General features: G+C 49.7%; 1 protein-coding gene across 2 annotated transcripts in view; it reads right to left on the reverse strand.

The window, feature by feature from the left end:
• Window positions 1-19,548, reverse strand: part of AGMAT (agmatinase (putative)) — a 219,545-nt gene that overhangs the window by 153,735 nt on the left and 46,262 nt on the right. The window contains exon 1 of one of the 2 annotated variants that reach the window (XM_086922180.1): window positions 9,846-10,571. The exons of the other annotated variant lie outside the window; for it this stretch is intronic. Within the exon in view, the coding sequence (XP_086778306.1) occupies window positions 9,846-10,225 (380 nt within the window). The 5' untranslated portion in view covers window positions 10,226-10,571. Of the gene's footprint in view, window positions 1-9,845; window positions 10,572-19,548 lie in introns of those variants that run through there. 2 annotated transcript variants of the gene reach the window in all.

The following is a 19,548-nucleotide window of genomic DNA, read 5'->3' on the forward strand; positions in this document are numbered from 1 at the left end:
TGTCCAATCAGAGTTAGTAGTTTCAGGATATTGACACATTATTGGGAGGTACATGAATATTGTAGGGTATAATTGAGGTAGTCTTAGCTAGTTAGTTAGAAGGAGATTTGCTGAATTCTGCAGAGCTCGGGATGCTGTCGGAGTGACAAGAAATGCCGATGAAGAATAGAATGCTTAGCCAATTTAGCCTAAATTAATTTACTTAGAAGAAGATTGCGGAAGAATTTCGAGGAGGAAGAGAGTGCCAGAGAGGGTGCCTCGCAAGATTCGGTGGTAGAGAGGTCATCTATCCTGTCCTGATTCCTGTCCTGAAGCCTTTGTCACCTGATCTTTCCCGGGGGACCCTTCCCAGCTCCTTGGCCAGGAGTTGTTTTTCACACCATCCTAGGTAATATAGTTTCCGTGTTTTGTGCAAATGTTCTTTTCTCTCAATCCTCTCCTTCCTGAGCATAAGTCATTGCTAGATATAAAAGTATGTGTTTTGATAATTGATTGATTGAATCTTCCTTCCTATGAATGACGGAGACTGTACTGTACATTGTAAGTGGTTCACATGAAAATTAATCTAGATAAAGATTCAAAATATTTCCCGAGTCTGTGGTCATTTCATCAAATGTAAGAAGATTATTTTATGTCATTTCACCATCTACTAGTTCAAGTAATGGTCCATTGACCAGAGGAGAGAACTTTTTGATCAGTGAAAGATTAGTTGAGAATAAGAAGTGACTAATCTTGAAATGGTAGAGAATCATATACAATTGACCCCAGCGGTTTATTACCAGGTTGTGTGAATGTGTGTTTATGGGCCCAGGTGAGTATATGGTATTAGAGTACCTGTTGCTGGTAAGCCACTTGATCAGAGGAGCATCGCCCACTGCTTTAAGGCAGTGTGAGAAGCAGAAACATAAAATGGTAATAACTGTTAGCTATTACCATTTTATGTTTCTTTCGCAGGCGGGCGAGCTGCTCTGGTTACAGTGCAGGGCAGGGGAGGAGTGGTTTGCCCTCTCCTGAGTGCTCAGTGACTGTTTGGTTGGCTCTCTCGGGCCACCCAAACCAGTCATACGCACTTTCCCCTTCTAGAGAACATGCCCACCCCTCCAGCCCCTGGCTGAGAACCATGTCCCAGCGCTCAAACCAATCACAACGCTGCATTGCAGCATTATGATTGGCTTAGGGGAGGGAGTGAGGCTGCCTGCTTCCTGTGGGAAACAGAAAGAGCAGGAGCAGAGAAGACGCGTGACCCGGCCTAAAAGTACGTTTTTTTAAATTATGACACCCCCCATGTGACACCCCTGGCACGACATCCCTCTCCCCGCAACCCTGCATGACATCCCTCTCCCCGCAACCCTGCCCCCTCACCCCGAGCTATACCGGCTGCAACTGTCTGTGCTGCTGCCAGTGAAAAACACCATAAATTATCTAGTGCATTTTAATAGTATTTATTACAATAGCAAGCGTTTGCCCCTGAATGTTCAAGCTCAAACATCTTGTGGAGGTCAATTTTTTGTGACAGTACACAACTTTTGCCTAATCAAAACATGTAATCTTGGCTTCCAACATGTGGGCGGAGCAATACACCTTTCCTGGTAATTCTCACATAATTATCCTGCGACAGCTGTACTGTTAAAGCAGAAAGACGAATACGGTAGTGGATGATTGCAAACAAGGTGAATATTCAGTGAGATCTAAGTAAACTACACAGCTGTCCCAATTGGATGGATTGAAGTTGTAGGCATCATTATTTTCTCGAAAGGACCCCACAAAAAACTCGGTGGAAGTTCAGTCTCAGTAAGTAGACTTTGATTATTTTGGGGGTTTTTTTTAGCAGTCCTCGAGAAATTACTGAAAAACTGGAGCTTTTTTGCTAAATTCTTCAGTAATTCTATGTCAGGACTGGAGGAGAGGATTATGCCTTCTTTCTTCACTTTAATGAACAGCAGCGAAGATACAAGAAGACTACATTTCCCATGAAACAATGGGAAAAATGTAGTCAAACAAAACACATGGTAACAACCAATCACAGAACATATCCAATGTCCAATCTGGGCTCAGGCAGCCCACCATAGTCCATCAACAGTGTCCCCTCTTCCTCTTTCTTCGCTGCTACGCAGCAAATTAAGTACTCTTCAGTGTTTTCTGTCTAGTGCTTGTTATTCAATGATGTTTTTTAACAGGCGTGGCTTCGCGCAGTAGTTTTCACTGTTGGATATGTTAATTATGCTGTCCTAGAGTAAGCGCTGCTTCACGCTGTGTTTCCGCATGTTTTTATTGCTGTCTGTGCTAATTAGCACTTTGTTCTAGGTCGGGCGCTGCTTCACGCCGCATCGGTAATGTCGCTTGTTCTCTGGCAGCTTTGTGCGCTTTGATCTCAGCGCGTGTGGTTTTGTCCTTCGGCACGTTTTTATTACAGATTATCTGTCGCAGCCTGTGGGCTGCGCTGTGAAGATTATAGCCACGGGTACGGTCTCTAGTCCCTTACCGGCTCTTCGCTGGTGTGAGTTCTACGCCTCCCGCTGCCAGAGAGCGTGGCAGGCAGTGTAGCGCAGCGCCGTTTGAACTCTCTTGAGGATTTTTCAAACATCGCGCCCGCGCTTCTGTAAGAACCGGGTCTGAGGGAGACGCCTCGAGGGGTGTATAACGGCAGCTGGGAGTAGTTATATTGCTGTTTTACCGGTGTCCACACTCTTGCCTTGGCCCACAACTTTCTGTTGAAGGCAGAGTTGTAGGCTATTTGAATTACACCTGTAAGGTCTTGTATATTAAGAGGGTACTGTGAGGGACATTACCCAGACCTATTTACCCTGTTCAAGAGGTTTGATTGATTTTTGACCAGCGTTGTCCCTGGGCTTAGAACCCTGTATAATTCTGCGGTTTACCCACGGGCATATATATATATATTTAGGCTTTCACCCAGCCTGTTAAAGCCTTACCTTGCGAGGCCAGTGTTAGTCACTTCTTTTTCTTGGCACAACGCTTGTCCGGGCATCCTTATGGAATACTATGCGGATGACTATCAGGAGGAGGAGGACCCCCTTGCAGACATGCCATGAGGGGATGCTTTCTATGAGGCGGTAGACACCTCAATTTATAAAGCTATTGACCAGGCTATCTCCCCTCTCAAATGTAGGCTTTCACGCCAGATAGAGCAAGCCTTTGCTAAGATTTTACAACAGATTGCTCCTTCTGTTCCCCAGGTTCCGTCTACCTCTGCCCAGAACCCTCTTAGCCCCACACCACCTAAACGGTCATGCGAGGTGGGTGTGGTTGGGGATGCTTTCGACCACCTTAGGCAGGTCTTTATGGCTAGTCGTCCAGTGGTTCCGGCTAAGGTTTCCCCTACCCCAGACACAGGTTCCCCATCAGGTCAGGCCTCCCTTTCTGCTGTCCCAGTCCCTCAGTCTCTTCCCGGGACATCGCAGGACCCCCCAAGTACCGGGGACATGTTGGAACCCAATGATATAGTCCACCCGCGTTCATCTGAATGGACCCCAGCAGATAAAGTTGCTGCTTATGTAGCGGCCCACATACGGCATCCTCTGGAGAAAGAGGCTCGCAACTGCTTACAGGCGGAATTACCCCGCCCCACTTTGGATGGTAAGGTGGCCCTGGCGCCCAATATTGACCCGCACATGGGCACTTTCCTTCAGAAATTTATAAGGGACCCAAAAAATGGGATAGATAGATCCTGGAGGGCCTGCCAGGATAAACTCTTGGATGCCTTGGGCCCCATTACAAAGATTCTTGATATGGCAGGGGAAGCGAAGGAGTCAGGCTCTATCATTTCTCCTGAGACCCTTTCAGGCTGGGCACAACGAGTGGTCATATTTATGGGAAGTGCAAATTGTGCTCTTTCCACAGAGCGACGCTGGTCCCTTCTCATTAAAATTGACCCGAAGCTAGGGGACCTGGCGAATTCGGAGGCATGCCCTGTCATCCAAGGAGGCCTCTTTGGCGAGCCCTTCGTGAAGAAACTCAGTAAATTTGTGGACACCTTTACGTCACTAGACCAGGCTCAGTCCAACATCAAGAAGGTGTTCCCTCATGTTTTTTGCGGGGCCGGCCGAGGTAGGGGCCGCTCGGCCGGTCGCCAGCAATGCCAGAACAACCAAAGAGGCTCACACCAGTACCAGGACCAAATTCAGGTTCAGGAACTTCTACCCCACAAGAGGAAGGAGGGGTAAAGGAAGAGGATATCATGGAGGAGCTGCAGCCTCTAGCCCAGGTGAGAGCTATCCCTTCTTCCCCTCAAGACATAGGCGGGCGATTAACTCGGTATTTTCAGGCTTGGTTGACCATCACACGAGATGCGTGGGTTCTGAAAATGGTGAGGGGTTTTCATATAGAATTCGAGGGGTCCCCAGTGCAATCGTCCCCATCTCGTCCAATCCAGTTTTTGGACCAGGACGCCCGCCTAGTGGACAGAGAGGTTTCGTCTCTGCTCAGAAAGGGCGCTATCGCCCTCACTACCCAACATCCCCGGGGTTTTTTGAGCAATATATTCCTGGTCGACAAGACGGATGGGGCAAAAGACCAGTGATAAATTTGAGCTATTTCAATCAATGGCTGGTTTATCGCTATTTCAAGATGGAAGGAATCCATCTCCTCAGGGACGTCCTCCGACCATTGGAGTGGATGGTTCGGTTGGACCTCAAAGATGCGTATTTGGTGGTGCCAATTTTCCCGCCACATCGGAGTTTTCTCCAATTCCACTGGGGTCAGCGCACTTACGAGTTCACATCTCTCCTATTCGGCCTGTCTTCGGCCCTTTGGTGTTTCACCAAGTTTCTCAAGCCTGTGGTGGAGTTCCTGCGGTCCAGGGGGGTTCGTATGATAGTATACCTCGACGATCTACTCCTGATGGCGGCTTGTCCCAAGCACCTGTCTCAGCATCTGCAGATGGCGGTATCACTCCTTCAAGACCTGGGGTTTGTAATCAATGAAAAGAAACCCCTGTTGCAACCCCTCCAGAGCATCATATTCTTGGGATTCGTCATAAACTCCAAAATCTCCACCCTCAGCCTTCCGGGCAGGAAGGTGGTCAAAATTCGTCACAAACTGTGTCGTGTTCTCACCAGCAGCAGATCTCCCTTTGCCAGCTTGCTGGAGATGTAGGCCTCTTGTCCCCTTCCATCCAGGCCATCTTCCCAGGCCCGCTCCATTACAGGACCCTACAACGGCTCAAAGGGTTCTTCCTGCGCAAGAGGTATCCTTATTCTCACACGGTTTGTTTGTCCATCGAGGCAAGGTCCGAGATTCAGTGGTGGTTGGCCCACATGAACGCTTGGAACGGAAGAGCGATCTTTGGTTCCGCTCTGGACATTGTGATAGAGTCGGATGCCACCTGGCTCGGTTGGGTTGCCAGATGCGGAGATCTCTATACAGGAGGGTTGTGGTCACCCGATTAACAAAGATTACACATAAACTGTTTGGAGCTTCTGGCGGGGTCCTTTGTGGTACGTTGTTGGACGAAAGACTCAGTGCAGTCGTGTGTGCTTCTGAAGATGGACGACATCTCTTCAGTCCACTATGTGAATCATCTGGGGGGCATTAAGTCAAAAGCCCTGTCAGATCTGGCGGCAAGCTTCTGGCAGTATTGCCTCGAGAACCAAGTCTCCGTCACGGCGGAGTATCTCCCGGGCAGGGACAATCTGGAAGCCAATTTCCAGTCTCACCATTTTCGGGACTCCAGTCTTTGGCGTCTAGATCCATCGATCTTACTGACTCTGAGCCGCCTTTGGGCCCGTTTTCAGCAGACCTGTTTGAGTCCAGGCTGGATCATCAGACTCCGCGTTCCTTCAGCTGGCGGCCGTACCCTCTGGCAGTAGCTACGGACGTGTTCCTCCAGGATTGGAAGGCGGAGCAGGGTTATACGTTCCCGCCCTTTGCAATGATTACGCGGGTGAATGCGCAAGTTCACAGGCAAGCAGCAGATCTGGTGGTGATCACACCGTTGTGGAGGTCCCAAGCGTGCTTTCCGGTTCTTCTGGAACTTTCTTGGGATTTTCGAATCCTACTCTCCCAGTTTCCGACTCTGGATGGGGCTCCTCATCCGCTGGTGGTCAGCAACTCACTGAGGCTCATGGGTGGTGAATTTCAGGAGTAGATGGGAAGCCTCTGGCCTTTTGCGAGAAGCTGAGTCCTTTATCTCCAAGGCATGGGCGGGCAGTACTGTCAAAATTTACAGATCCGCATGGAACAGATGGACCAGTTGGTGTATGCGAGGAGGTCTCGATCTCTTGGCCGCGGAAGTGGTCCACATTGTGAATTTTTTGGCTCAACTGGCCTCCAACGGCCTGGCTTATCGGTCAGTCAATACCTTCCGGTCGTCGGTGTCTTCTGGCCACGTCCCTGTGGATGGCTCCCCTGTGGGCGAGCATCCCCTGGTTTGTCGTCTGTTGCGGGGCATTCGCCTCTCCCTTCCTCCGGAGCCGCGCTACTCCGCTCTATGGGATGTTAATCAAGTCCTTAACTTATTTCTGTCCTGGCAACAGAATAGATACCTCTCCAGGAAGAAGTTGTCAGCTAAATTGGCCATGCTTCTGTGCCTCATTTCTTTTAGAAGCGTGTCAGATGTTCGGGCTTTAGACACTTCTCACAGAATTTTTACTCCAGATGGGGTTACGTTTACTTTGCTTTGGCGCACAAAGTGCCATGCTAGGTCTATTTTCTATCCTGAGTTCCCGGATTCCCCGATGCTTTGTGTGATTCGTTGCCTCAAAGCTTATGAGGAAATGACGGAGGAGATACGTCCTTCTGGAGAAAGGCAACTTCTCATTTCACTTCGGAAACCCTTTAAGGCGGTTTCCTCACCCACCATTGCTAGATGGGTTCGTTGGGTGATGCAGGAAGCTGGCATTAGCCTTAACCAGATTGGGGCTCACTTCGTGAGAGGAGCCATGGCCTCAAAGGCTTTCAGTCTAGGGGCGCGTTTGGAGGATATCCTCAATGCAGCAGACTGGTCCTCAGATTCCACGTTCAAGAGGTTTTATTTTAAACCAATCTTGGCTCATTTGGTTGTGGGAAAGCTTTGAACAAGCATAATCCTTGCCTCCAGTCCCAACATAGAATGAAAAATGTCCTAGCTAATGTAACGGAAAGTTTCAATTCTATTAAGGACTCGGAGGCAAGAATTATCCCGCCCTTTCCACTCACTGTCATGTCAAATGTGGGTCAAAGTGGGGGGTCATTTTTTTCCTGGCTACTCCCTTGATGCCAGTGCCCCCCACCGGCAACCACAAGCTCAAATTAAGTTGTGTGGATCTAAGCAATATTTTTGTCGAAGTTCAGCTACTTGTCTTTCCAATAAGTTACAGTGCAGTGCTCAATGATAGTTTTTCATAGCTTAATCTTGAAGTGATTGCGTATGCACTCATGCGTGCTCTTCGCTTGTCTCATGAAAAGCACAAAATGCTTCATTGATTGAGAGGATGATGTTGGCGTGATCGGAGGGGAATGATGTGCCCACATTTTTTTTATTTAACAATAATAGTTCCCCTTCTTTTTGTGAAAGGAAACGGTCCCACTGCAGTTAATATCGACAGGTGAGATGCCATGGCTGAAAGGGAAGGGGGTCTCCTGTACTGTGGAGACAAGGGAAGTTCAGAGAGCGTAAGAAGAAACAAGCCTTCTCATCAGGGTGCCTGGTCCCTGAAAGAAATGTATATGTGTGCAATTTGTTAATTAGCAAATGTAAAGGCTGCTTGGTCTTAGAGCACTGGTCAAGTACCTGTGACCATCCACTGCTCCTGTTTTGGAGTGACTTTTTTACTTGTGTTTATGTACTCCATACAAGTGCTTGTGTTTTCACCAGCCACTCCACACCAATCTACACCACTCCAACTATTTCAGTCTACCCAAACTACCCCACTCCAATCTACTCAACTCCACTCTACTAGTGGCAGCCATCACGGATAGGGGACGGGGTGGGAGGGGAGGGTAAAGGGGTTTAAAAAAGAAAAAAATAACACAAACCTGATCACAGCGTCTCTCATCCATCTCTCCTCCATTGTCTCTTCCCTGGGGCCAGAACAGGAAGCACCCAGACTCCCCTGAACCAATCACAATTCTGCAATGCAGCCTTGTGATCAGTCTGAGCACTGTGGTTCGGAGCTCAGCCAGGGAATGGGAGCCTGGGCATGTTCTCCGTGCAGGCCGTAATGCAGCCTGCGTGGAGAAAAGGCAAAGTGTGCCTGACTTTTTGACCAGCCTGAATCGGATTATAATCATCGGAGCAGCCTCGATCCGCCCGCAAACCTGCTGCAGCAGGAAAACATAAAATGATAATAACCTCGAGTTATTATCACTTTTTGTTGTCTTTCTTTCACTGCTGCAAAGCAGTGGGGTGTTGCTCCTCTGCCTTAGCGGAGGAGCTGCCACTGCAATCTACCCCAGTCTGCACCGATCTACCCCACTCCAATCTACCCGACCCCAAGATACCCCACCCGACCTACCCCAATCCACCCCACTAAAATCTGTGTAAATCAGTCCCACTCCAATCAACCCCACTCCAATCTAGCAGACCCCAATATACCCCACCCAACCTACCCCAATCCACCCCACTCCAGTCTGCCCCAATCAGCACCAGTTCATTCTACCCCACTCCAATGTATGCCACTCCAGTATACCCCTCTGCAGTCTACCCCACCAAACCTACCCCAGTCTACAGACTTCAATTTACCCCACCCAATGTAACCCACTCCAAATTACCCCATCTACCTCACTCCAATCTACCTCATTCCAATGTACCCCACTCTAACACACCCAAATCTACTCCACTTCAATCTAACAAACTCCAATGTACCCCAGTCTACACCACTCCAACTGCTACAGTCTATCCAACCTACCCCACTCCAATCGACCCCACTCCAGTCTACCTCAACCTACCCCACTGCAATCTACCCCAATCTGTCCCACTCCAATCTACCTCAATCTATCCCTCTCCAATCTACCCCATCCCGATCTCCCCAACTACCCCAATCAACCCCACTCCAATCTACCCCAGTCTACCCCAACATCAATCTACCTCACCCAACCGACCCCAATCTACCCCACTGCAATCTACCCCAATATAATGTATACCAACCTACCCCACTACAATTTACATCAACCTACCTCACTCCAATCCACCACATTCCAATTTACCACAAGTTACCCCACTTCAATCTACTCCACAACAGTCTGACCCAATCTATGCCAGTCCAATTTTCCACTATATCCCACACGAATCCACCCTTATCTACCCACTCCAATCTTCTCCCATCTACCCCACTCCAATCTACCTCAACCTACCTGTCTCCATTCTGCCCCACCCAAATCTACACTGCCTAACCTACCCCTATCTACCACACTCAATCTGCTCACATCAATACTCCCCGGCTAATGTACCCCAACTTGCCCCAATCTACCCCACCCCAATCTACTCCAGTCCAATGGGCCCCAATTTACCCCATCCCATTCTGCCCAACCCAATCTCCTCCATCCCAGTCCGTCTCCCTCAATCTACCCCATCCCAGTCTTCCCTAACATACCCCACAACAATCTTCTCCACTCCAATCTACCCCACCCCAACCTACCCTACCACAGTCTAAGACAATCTACTCACCCCATTCTACCACACTCCCAATATTACTCCAATCTAGCGCAATCTACCAAACCCCATTCATTTTTAGCCAGGTTGAACAGCAGCCACACTGTTGTACAGCACATTGCCAAAGCCAATAGCTCTCACATTTGTGGAACCTATTGGCTCTGCCAGTGCTTGTTTTTAAAAATGTGTCTTGCTTGACACTCCTGTCCCGGATAGTTAAGTAAAGTTGTGCCCCTGCACCCCTGCTCGCTGTTACCTGGCTCCGGGGCGGTTGGAGGTGCCGATGTCCAGGGGTACCCCGATGAAAGCTGCATCCAAGCCCTTTGGTGACGCCTGGAAGGGCAGCTTCAGCATGGTGCAGATCCCCGCAGGGCGGGCCACGGTCTCCGCACTCGGGGGCACATTGAGGGGAGTGCCCGAAGCGGTGCGATAGGACGCAAGAGACCGGAGCCCCCTTGGGCTCAGGAGACCCGGTCTGTCAGCGGAGGAGAGCGCAGCCTGAAGTCCGGGCTCCCCTGCCGCAGGCGCTGCTCCTCTGCCCGGACACCTGCTGGAGAAGAGGGCCCCTGACACCCTCAGAGTGCAGGAGGGGGGTCTGAGCAGAGAGCCGAGCCGAGCCATGCCGGTGCGTGCCATGCTGAGCGGCCTCTTGCTCTTTGGCCGAGGCTCAAAATAGCACTGTCCGGTGAGGCCTCTCAGCGCGCGGCTCCACCCCCTGCCGTGCCTCCCTCTTCTATCCACCTCCTTACTCTGCCTGCGTCCCTGGGCTCAACCATTAAACTCCTCTTTGCGCTCTCAGGACACACCTTTCCACAACTTCTCTAACAAAAGCACCCCACTCACTGTCGCCTCAATTGCACAATTGCACAGTCCTCCGCACTGCTCCACTTATGAACTTCTCTCTCCCTCACTACCACCCCCACCCTGGCTTTCCGCCCACCTCATTCAGTGCCATTTACCCCGCTACACACTCCCAACCTTTGCACAGCCCGCCCACAACCCAAAGCTCACATCTCTGCCCTCTAATGAGCTACACAAGTGTTCTTGGGCAAGCACGGTGGTGTGCGAGAACGTTTCTGGAGCGCGCCCATCCCTTACTGCCTTAAATGCGGGACAGGGAATCAAACGTCGACAGACAAAACTGCTAAACCAGCCAATGACGCAGGAGAAACTCAGGTTCTTCGGGGGTGAGGGGGTTACACAGAGCCCTGTGGTCTGGCTCGGCTCTCATAGCTAAAGCACAAACTGAGCCATCAAAAGATATAAATCGGGCAACAAACCGCCATGAAAAATATTATAAAGGACTTAAGATAAAAAAAATCAACGTTTTATGAGTACGTCAGTTAAATAGATACGATTATATTACGGAATGGAGCGACATTTGTTGAAATTAGTATTTTTTTAAACATCAGGCATTCAAGAATGTCCCAATACTCCGATTACGTTACCACTATTACTTAAAATGTGTCAGTTTGCCACGGTGTCTATAAATCTATATTGTAATTCAATGTGAAGCAATATTATTTTATATTAGCGGCATATAAATGAGGTTTTTGTAGAGCACGTATCCTGAATTGTGCTTTCAGTGTGGATGGTTAAGAAAAATGATACATAGTGAAGTAAAGCGATGCGCTATGGATCACACAATGTGTTCAAGAGGGAACAATGGAATTGAATCCAGGAGTGCATGTTGTGCAGTTCTGAGACTGCAGGTGTTGGGACTTGGGACAGAAAAGTCACTCGCATGGTGATAAATATGTAGCCTGGCCCTGAGTGCTCCAGCTCCAGTGATATCTGGATCCTTGGTGACGATTTTTGGTCATGAGTGAACATGGATCATGCATGAGAGCTATGACTTAGGTCTGATTCATGCACTGTGGCCTGCTTAGATGAGGAGGGGCACCCAAAAAGCTACCTTCAAATGGTTTGCTTTCACCAGGTGTTAAGTAGCATCAACGCAATGACAGCAGCATACTGTGTTTTTACTGATCAAAAAGATTGAACAGGGCTTTTTGTCTATGTCACATGAATGGTGCCTTCTGATCCTCTGTAGGAAAGTCCCTCTACTATGTGCTTAACTTACCCTTGGCCTGCATTGCATTGTATGCAGCCTTGGGATGTGTGTGCCTGCGGAAAGGTATTGTGCGTTAGAAAATGGTGTGCATGGCTGTATGTGCATGCTGGAATACATGTGTGCCTGTAGAAAGACAAAGTACAACAGAAAATAGCACAACTGGTTGCGTGTGCGCCTGGGAGCATATGTGGGTTGTGAGCTGGTACTGCATATAGGCAATAGCACACGGTGTTGCATGAGCACGCTGGGACTCATAGATGCCTGTGCAAGGGTACGGTACATTGGAGGTTGTGCATGCGTGTATGTGGGTGCACAGTATTGTGTGCGTGTGTTTGCAATGAACACAACACATAGAAAACACTGGGTTCAATTTTGGAGGTTCCGGGGCTTGCTGGAGGAGCAGGGAGAGGAAGAAGTTCTCCCCAGACACATTTGTGTATTGCTGCATTCCTGAGAGCAGGGTGAGGCACACATTGGAGGAAGGCAAGAGTCAGGCTCTTCGATGCACATTCATAGGGGCTCTTTGATTCTGAAAGGAGGGCACTGGTCAAAGGGGCCTGGACACATCAGAGGAAGGAAGCAGGGCTATTAATAGAATCAAAATAGTAGGACTGCGGCCCTTTGGTGAACCTTTTGATGCACATATCACTGAGGCTGACATCTAGGTATGAACCTCTAGTCCCTCCCATAGACTGTGTTAGGTTCTTTTAAGACTGCAGATTGTCCTACTGTGATAGACTGCTCTCCGAAGGAAGAGCACAACAAAGGAGTGTTCACTTCAAAAGGGGCAACCCCCAGAACATGAACTCCAAAGGCAGAAACACAAGTGTGTCTGGAAATGGATTATTAAAAGGGGCGCTTAAGATTCCCAAACTGAACCTGTACATCAGCATGAAAATGTTCCGCACAAGATATGCCTGTTGAGACCAGAACTGGGAACCAAGGGTCTTCCAGTCTTCCATGCTGGTTGACGGACATCACCCAAGAGAATCAGGAAAACTCACATGAAGTGCCGGCTTCTGCCTGATCCAAAACCAATGGCTCCTGTGAGTAGAAGGACATTGCCTGGAGAGAGCGAGGTCCTGTGGAGATAATTTTGAAAAGACCCCAGGAATGGAGTGAGAGATTCTGGTCTGCCAAGAACAGTGTGCCATTCGGTCATCTGCCCGTTTGTGCTGTGCAACCCCCATATGCCAGGTGGGGGCCGTGGAGAGAAGTGGACTGGTGCACCGTTCAAGTCATCTGCACGTGTTCTATGTTCTCCCTCCTGATCCCCGACGGGTGCTGCTGCTGAGAGAGAGAGTCATTGCTCTTTTGCTATACTGCTACGAAGTGAGGACCTATGGTAGTGCTGGGACCCAAACAGGGCTGTTGCCTAATCAATGTTGCTAAGTGATCCCCGTATGCTCGGATACAATCATGGAGAAGACTAGTGGCCCTGTGTGCGCTGCGAAGACCCCCACCGAAATCCAGGACCAGGGGCGTTGCCCTAGTTCGGCATGCAGTTATAATCACCTAACGGATGGTGACCTGTGGAGTTAGAGCCATTTATCACCTGTCAAGTTTGGGATGACCCAGCAGCCACCCCTGGATGAAGTGAAGAAGAAGACTTGCCACCGGATTGGAGGAGGACTGCCACTACATCCTCAGATTCCAGAGTTCTGCTCACTGCTAGGCTGGGAAAGTACACCTGAGGACTCAGGGCCGCCATCCCATCGAGTGTGGGTAAGAGTGCTATTGGGCTGGAAATACAAATTCTTGATTGGTTGTTAAAATACAGGTCTGGACAGGAAAATGATGTCCCTTATGGCATGGAGTCATCTCATAACCTTTAGTTTTTAGCAAGTATGTGGGGTGGGGTTTAATAAACAATAGTGCAATCTAGCACACCAACCAAAGTTGCTGCGCTGCATTTAGTTCTATGGGGAAAAAGTATTTACAAAGCCATATTTGCTAAGATATGGCACTGCAGATCTCTAGTATGGTCATTGGCATCCTTTCCCACCCCTCCAAAATAACATACATGCCAATAAATAAGCACACAACACAATTTTTTGTATGGGTAAAGTTGCTGCAGGTCTATTACATACACTTATGTAATAGGTGGGTTATCTTACGGGCGATCCAAGGGCAGGCAACCAACTGGATCGCCTGCCCGCCTGATGAGCCAGGCAGCACTGGTCGAACCCCACCTGTGCTGCCCTTACTGGTGATCCTCTTTCCGGATCATGTTACACTTGGTACCTTCTTACTCACGTCCCTTTCAGGGCGGAGCATAGCATAGCAAATCCCCCGGTTGTTCAGGCCCACAACCGCCCAAAGGACTAGCGGGACGCCAACACGGTTTTCCAGGAACCTCCCATGAGGCTCCTAGGATTTGGCTCTGGCACCCACCCTGGTGCCGTTTAGAGGTACCCTTCTGTACCTCTTTGCTTCCAGATCGCCCTGTAACTCTGCCACAGCTCTGGAGGCGGCCACCATCACCGCCAGAGCCCCCCACCAAAACAACTATAGTCTTACCTGCAACCTCTCCTGTCTAGAGCCTCCTGCAACTCTAGATGAAAGTGAACCATCCCTACTGGTTATAAATGACCCCATCTATATCCCAATAGCCTTTGAGGTTAGCCTGGTTCAGCTAGTGTCTGATGAAACAAAAAGGCCCTTTTGGCCTGTGAAGTTGTGTCAAGCACTATTCACCCTCTTCGGGAAAGTTTCACTGCGTCACATGACTCAGCCCCGCGCCAACTCTGGGCAGGATGGTTTCAGACACCCTGCCTCACAATGCCCCATCTATTTGCTGCTCTTACCTAGCTGCTGTCCTTCTAGCAAGGAGTGTACCTTAACACCTATGTTCAACATCTATGGGACTGCAGCCCACTTGCTGGTTAAATACTCCCATAACCCTCCTGCCTACATTGGCTATTAGGGCGAGAATTGTTGTCCTTAACATTTGAACAGTCACAGAGCTTTGGAAATCATGACACACAGAAATGTTGATAACTAGAAGTATGTGACAATGAGCAAGACTGCCCTCCAGCACTTACCCTGCATCCCTTATTCCTTATGTGAATTTCGCCCGCTCAACTCTCTCTGTGGTGAAACCCCTCGGAATACCCGCTTGGAGAATCTGTCCGATTTGCACAATGCGCACTGTCTGCAATAGTAGCACATTGTGCTTGATACCTTATCACCCCATTTATTGGGACAGCAGCACACTATGTTGGCTGACTGCGTCCACACCAAGCATGGCTAATCTAGCTGACCGGGCCGGGCTTTTCAGCTTAACCCCGGAAACAGGTCACCTACCCTTGGTTCCGGGGAGCATTTACTTCCCGTTTGACCAGACAATTTCACAGACCCCTTTGTGTGCTAACCCTGGTGAACACCTTATTGTTGTGAAATCTGGTTTGACCCTGTATGTATTATGCCCGCTATGTGCGACACCTCAACCTTTAATACTGAGACAACTTCCGCAGTGCACCTCGCTTGCTTCACTGCCGTTGGATCACAAATGCCAATACCTGCTAACCATCTCTGACCCTGGATGCTTAAACTCATAAAAGTGTCGGAATCCCAGATTCCCCATCTCATGTAGCTGCAGTACACTTTCAGTGGATTCGCTGGGAGATACCACAAACCACATTGGTCATGAGAACATTAAGAAGCACCCAATTTTCACCTGGGCGTACCTCTAAATGATACTGGCTTCGCACAACTGCATGGCCAGAGACGCAGATCTTAAACCTGTTTACTGGTTTGATCCACTTGGCACCCTTCTGGTTGCAGCTCTGTGTTCGTGAAGCGCACGTGCCCCGTGGCACGCTGTCGCTGAACAGCCGGTGTCTGTTACCCACTCGCTGTTACTTATCTATCGCCCACTGACCTTACTTGGACTGAAGGAATGCTGGGTGCTTCCTTAGGACTGTAGAATTAATGCTCCAATGTAGTTTGACCCCATAACTTAGGGAAAACCCAAGTAGTAATCATGCCCTTCCTGGTACATCTACCTCAGCGTTGACTATCAACGTGATTGGGACACCGGTAGCAGAAGATGCCCCTTCCAATCTCAGGTTCTAGCCCATAAAAGGATAACCCAGGGGCCAGGAAAGTCTGTGGGAACCAGAGGGGAACATTCTGTGCAATTACTTGCCCTTTCCCTGAATAAAGGTAATGCTAAGGTCAATCATACCCTGTCGCGATTTGGCTCTAACGCAGTGTTTACCAAACTTTTATGCACCGCAGCACACTTGTTAGATGACAACTACCACCACCTGCATGCTGCCCTGGCTCAATCGCAGGTGAATATGTCTTACAGAAGCGACCTGAAACCTGCCCATGGTTGCAAAGGGATGTACAACAACAAAAGTATCCATGGGTCTGAACAAACATTGTCTAATCTCTCACAAAACATTAAACAACCCACTCTGAATACAGAGAGAGATCTTATCTCTTCCTTGGATACCCATCAGTCACCGAACTTGGTGATCTTTTTCTTCATCTGGGTTTCCTTGTCCACATTACTCAAAGCTTAAAAGGGGCTACAAACTTGTTAACAGCCCTCAATACACCAGAGTATGTGATCTCTACTAAAAGGTTGGGTCTTACCAGATGTAAACAGATGGTGATCAAATGGGATTTTATAGTGCAGTGCTTAAGTGAACAAAGTGAAAAGTATTAAAATTGATCTATAAGAGACCTAACTTTATTGATGTAACTCAGAGGGATGCCCACCCAGAGTACATGGTACCTGTCTCTATATGGTGCCAGTAGATGTTCCTCATAAAGGCCCTCATGCCCAATTGCCCAATGCAGCTCAGCACGTCGGCGCACCTCTCTTTGTGTTGTAATTTCCAGAGTAAGTGTCAAATTATACTTCTCCACATTGGGCTAGTACCCGGTGGCAAAGGCAGAGAGACCCTGGGCAAAAGATCCGTTTCCTAGAGTCAAACAATTATCCCACACTATTTCCACAGGCAGGGAATGTGCCTCATGAGGCATCGCCCAGTTCTGTGTGACACAAAACCCTGACGTGCCGTGCGCCAGTTGTGCGTATCATTCTATGGGGACTAAGCCCTAATGGGCCCCCTTCACAGGATGATCCGCCGTACGAGGGTACAGACTGATGACTCCACCCAGGATCACACCGAGAGTCAGCCAGGAGCTCAGGCCTCTGTATTGGAGGTTCAGCCCCGCTCTACACACCATTGACTCCGCCCAGGAGGAGCACACGAGCTGCAGAGCTGCAGAGCACACGAGCACACGAGCACACGAGCAGTGGTGAGGAGGACAACGATGAGACGCCGACTCCAGCCGCCACCTTTTGCTCACTGCCGGGCATCCCGGGCGCGGTTGCACTGTTCTGTGCTCTCGGACGTGGCTGGTGCGCAACGACTCCCGAGATTGGCGAGCAGGCTGCGGCTGGAGCCGCGTGTCAGCGGCGGCTGGCGCTTGGGGTGCGGCAGTAACTGCAGCTGGATCCACGAGCCGGACGCTGCAGGGCACGGCAACTACCCCAATTGTCGTTCCGGGTGCCGGCCGCCAGCACCCGCCAGACGCGGTAATAGCCGCAAGTGGTTTTTGTGTGCTTTTTGAGTGTGTGGCCAGGCTGAGACCCCGGACAGCCACGGCGGTAGGCACACTGCACACTGTAGAAACGCCAGCGGGAGCGGCCCGAGAGAGGCAGGAGAGAGCTGCCCAGGGGGTCGTGGGAGCAATCCCGGAGCCATCTTGGAGGGACTGCGAGAGGGGCGGCGAGAACGGAAGCGGGACCCGTTCTGTGGGTTCTGTGGGTCACCCCGTCACCCCGTGAGCCGCCTCCCCCCCCCAATATCTGGAAAAAAATTGACTAACGAAGAGACTGCTTGCATTCAGCCAGCCAGCGGTGGTGGAGTTACTAACTGTGCTTTGGAACAAGTGAGCAGGCGCCAGCAGGGCCAGTAAGGTAAGAGGCGGAGGCGGAGGGGGAGTTGAAAGCAAGCGCGGCAGCCATTAGAGGCGGCCGCAAAGTAAGAGCCGGGGGCGGACACAGAGAGGCTGGTTGACTAGGTCCTCCCAGCCTGAGTGCCTCCCCGTGTGCTCCGCTTGCTACCCTGCAAACCTCACTCGCAGTCTGCAGTCATTTCTGCAATTTGCCTCCTGCCATCCTCCACCACCTCACCATTCCTGTTATAAGTGGCAAAACCAAACACTACAACTCATTATAAACTTTTTACAAAGCAAACTGAGTTAATACACATGTTAAACTGTAAACAGTGACAAACGCTATAAAGAAGGGGAATATTCAACACCAACGCTTCCAGCTTACCGCGCTACCTCGTTACCTCATTACTGACCACAAGTCAAACGGCACTGTCCACCTAGAATCAGCATGAGGTCGGGGAAACCACGGGGCGCGGATGCCACAGCTGCGACATCACAGGGGAAGACAAAGAAGGTTAAGGGGAGCCCCACACGTATGACCAGCGAGGTGGTAGAAGAGGAGGAGGTAGCCGAAGGGTCAGCCGTGGGTAGGAGTAGGATTTCCACAAAGTTATCCCCGGAGGACCAAGGCTCTGGGACAACAGCCCCTGCCACTGTTCCCACAGACCTCGTAAACTCCGCAATAACCCCCCTAGGCATGTCGCACCAATCTGACAATCCTGGTCCATTAAGCTTGGATGAGGGAGCCAATAAGATCAATCAGGACAGCACAACCAGCAGTCCCGCAACGAAGAATGAGGGAAATCTTTCGAGAGATGTAACGCCACTTTCGGTACATAGTGAACAAGCCCCGCATTTAAAAGCAAGCAAAAGGGCATTGATCACAGACTTTCTCAAAGTTTGCCAAAGACTTTCCACCGGGAGCGTGAGTAGGAAAACATCCCCACCTCACGACTCCGGCCCCAAATGCAACAGTACACAATATAACGCTTATATGGAGGGAGCAAACAAGGAAGTCCTACAGTCCGTATCACCACCAAACCGACCAAGGTGTTACAGTGAATCCTGCAAAGTCCAAACGGTAAAGTCAAGAAGGAACTCCGGGTGCAAGGGGCCTGGCCCCCTCTGGTCAAATGTTTTAAAGACTCAACAAATAGCTAAAGACTCAGAGCAAGCTAAGGGGGAACCACCCTCTCAGCCTCTACAACCTACCCATTCACTACCTGCGCGCGCCCTAGTACACTGGGCCCCGGACGCAACTGACGACTCGGTCTTCCTAGAGCAGAGTCTGCAGAGTGCACATTTAATTCAGAACACGTCCCCAACAACAATTGAGGAATCCCTTCTGCAGCCTCAGGCGCTACCCCGTGTTGAAAAACAGTGCCCAAATCCACAGGCAAACTTACACAGTCCAACGACTAGTCAGCTTATGCCGGGTTTGGAAACAAAGTGCCGCTCTGCCCCAACCGGACGAGATACTGATGACACCGATGCCATTAAAGATCGCTTGACACCGAAGCCACAGGAACTAAATCTAATAGCAACTGAGTCTGTAACACTCAAACGAAGCACACAAGAGTTATCAACTCAAAACAATCCAGGCCCTGGGAAGGAAGAGAGTAGTGACAAAAACTCAGGGAGCGACCAACTGCGGGAGCATCTAACGCATTCAGACCCCTTTGCATATCCGCCTATATCACCTATTCCCATTCATTTTCAGGGGGATTCGTCAGAGAATAGTCAAAAGGTTTCCATCTGGCCGCAATTATTAAAAACAATGGAAACCATAGGAGCGGCCATGTCCTATCACGCGGACAAGATGGATACTCAAGTTGATTTGCTCCACCTCCTAGCGTTTCACGTCCAGGGAATTGAAGCAAACCTACAAGACTTAAACACTATGATTACCAAGGTCCAATTAAATAAGGATCACACATTCTACACTTGTCACTGCTCCAATATAATA

This window comes from Lissotriton vulgaris, chromosome 5, assembly GCF_964263255.1.
Source record: "Lissotriton vulgaris chromosome 5, aLisVul1.2, whole genome shotgun sequence".
In the NCBI taxonomy this organism is placed as follows: Eukaryota; Metazoa; Chordata; class Amphibia; order Caudata; family Salamandridae; genus Lissotriton; species Lissotriton vulgaris.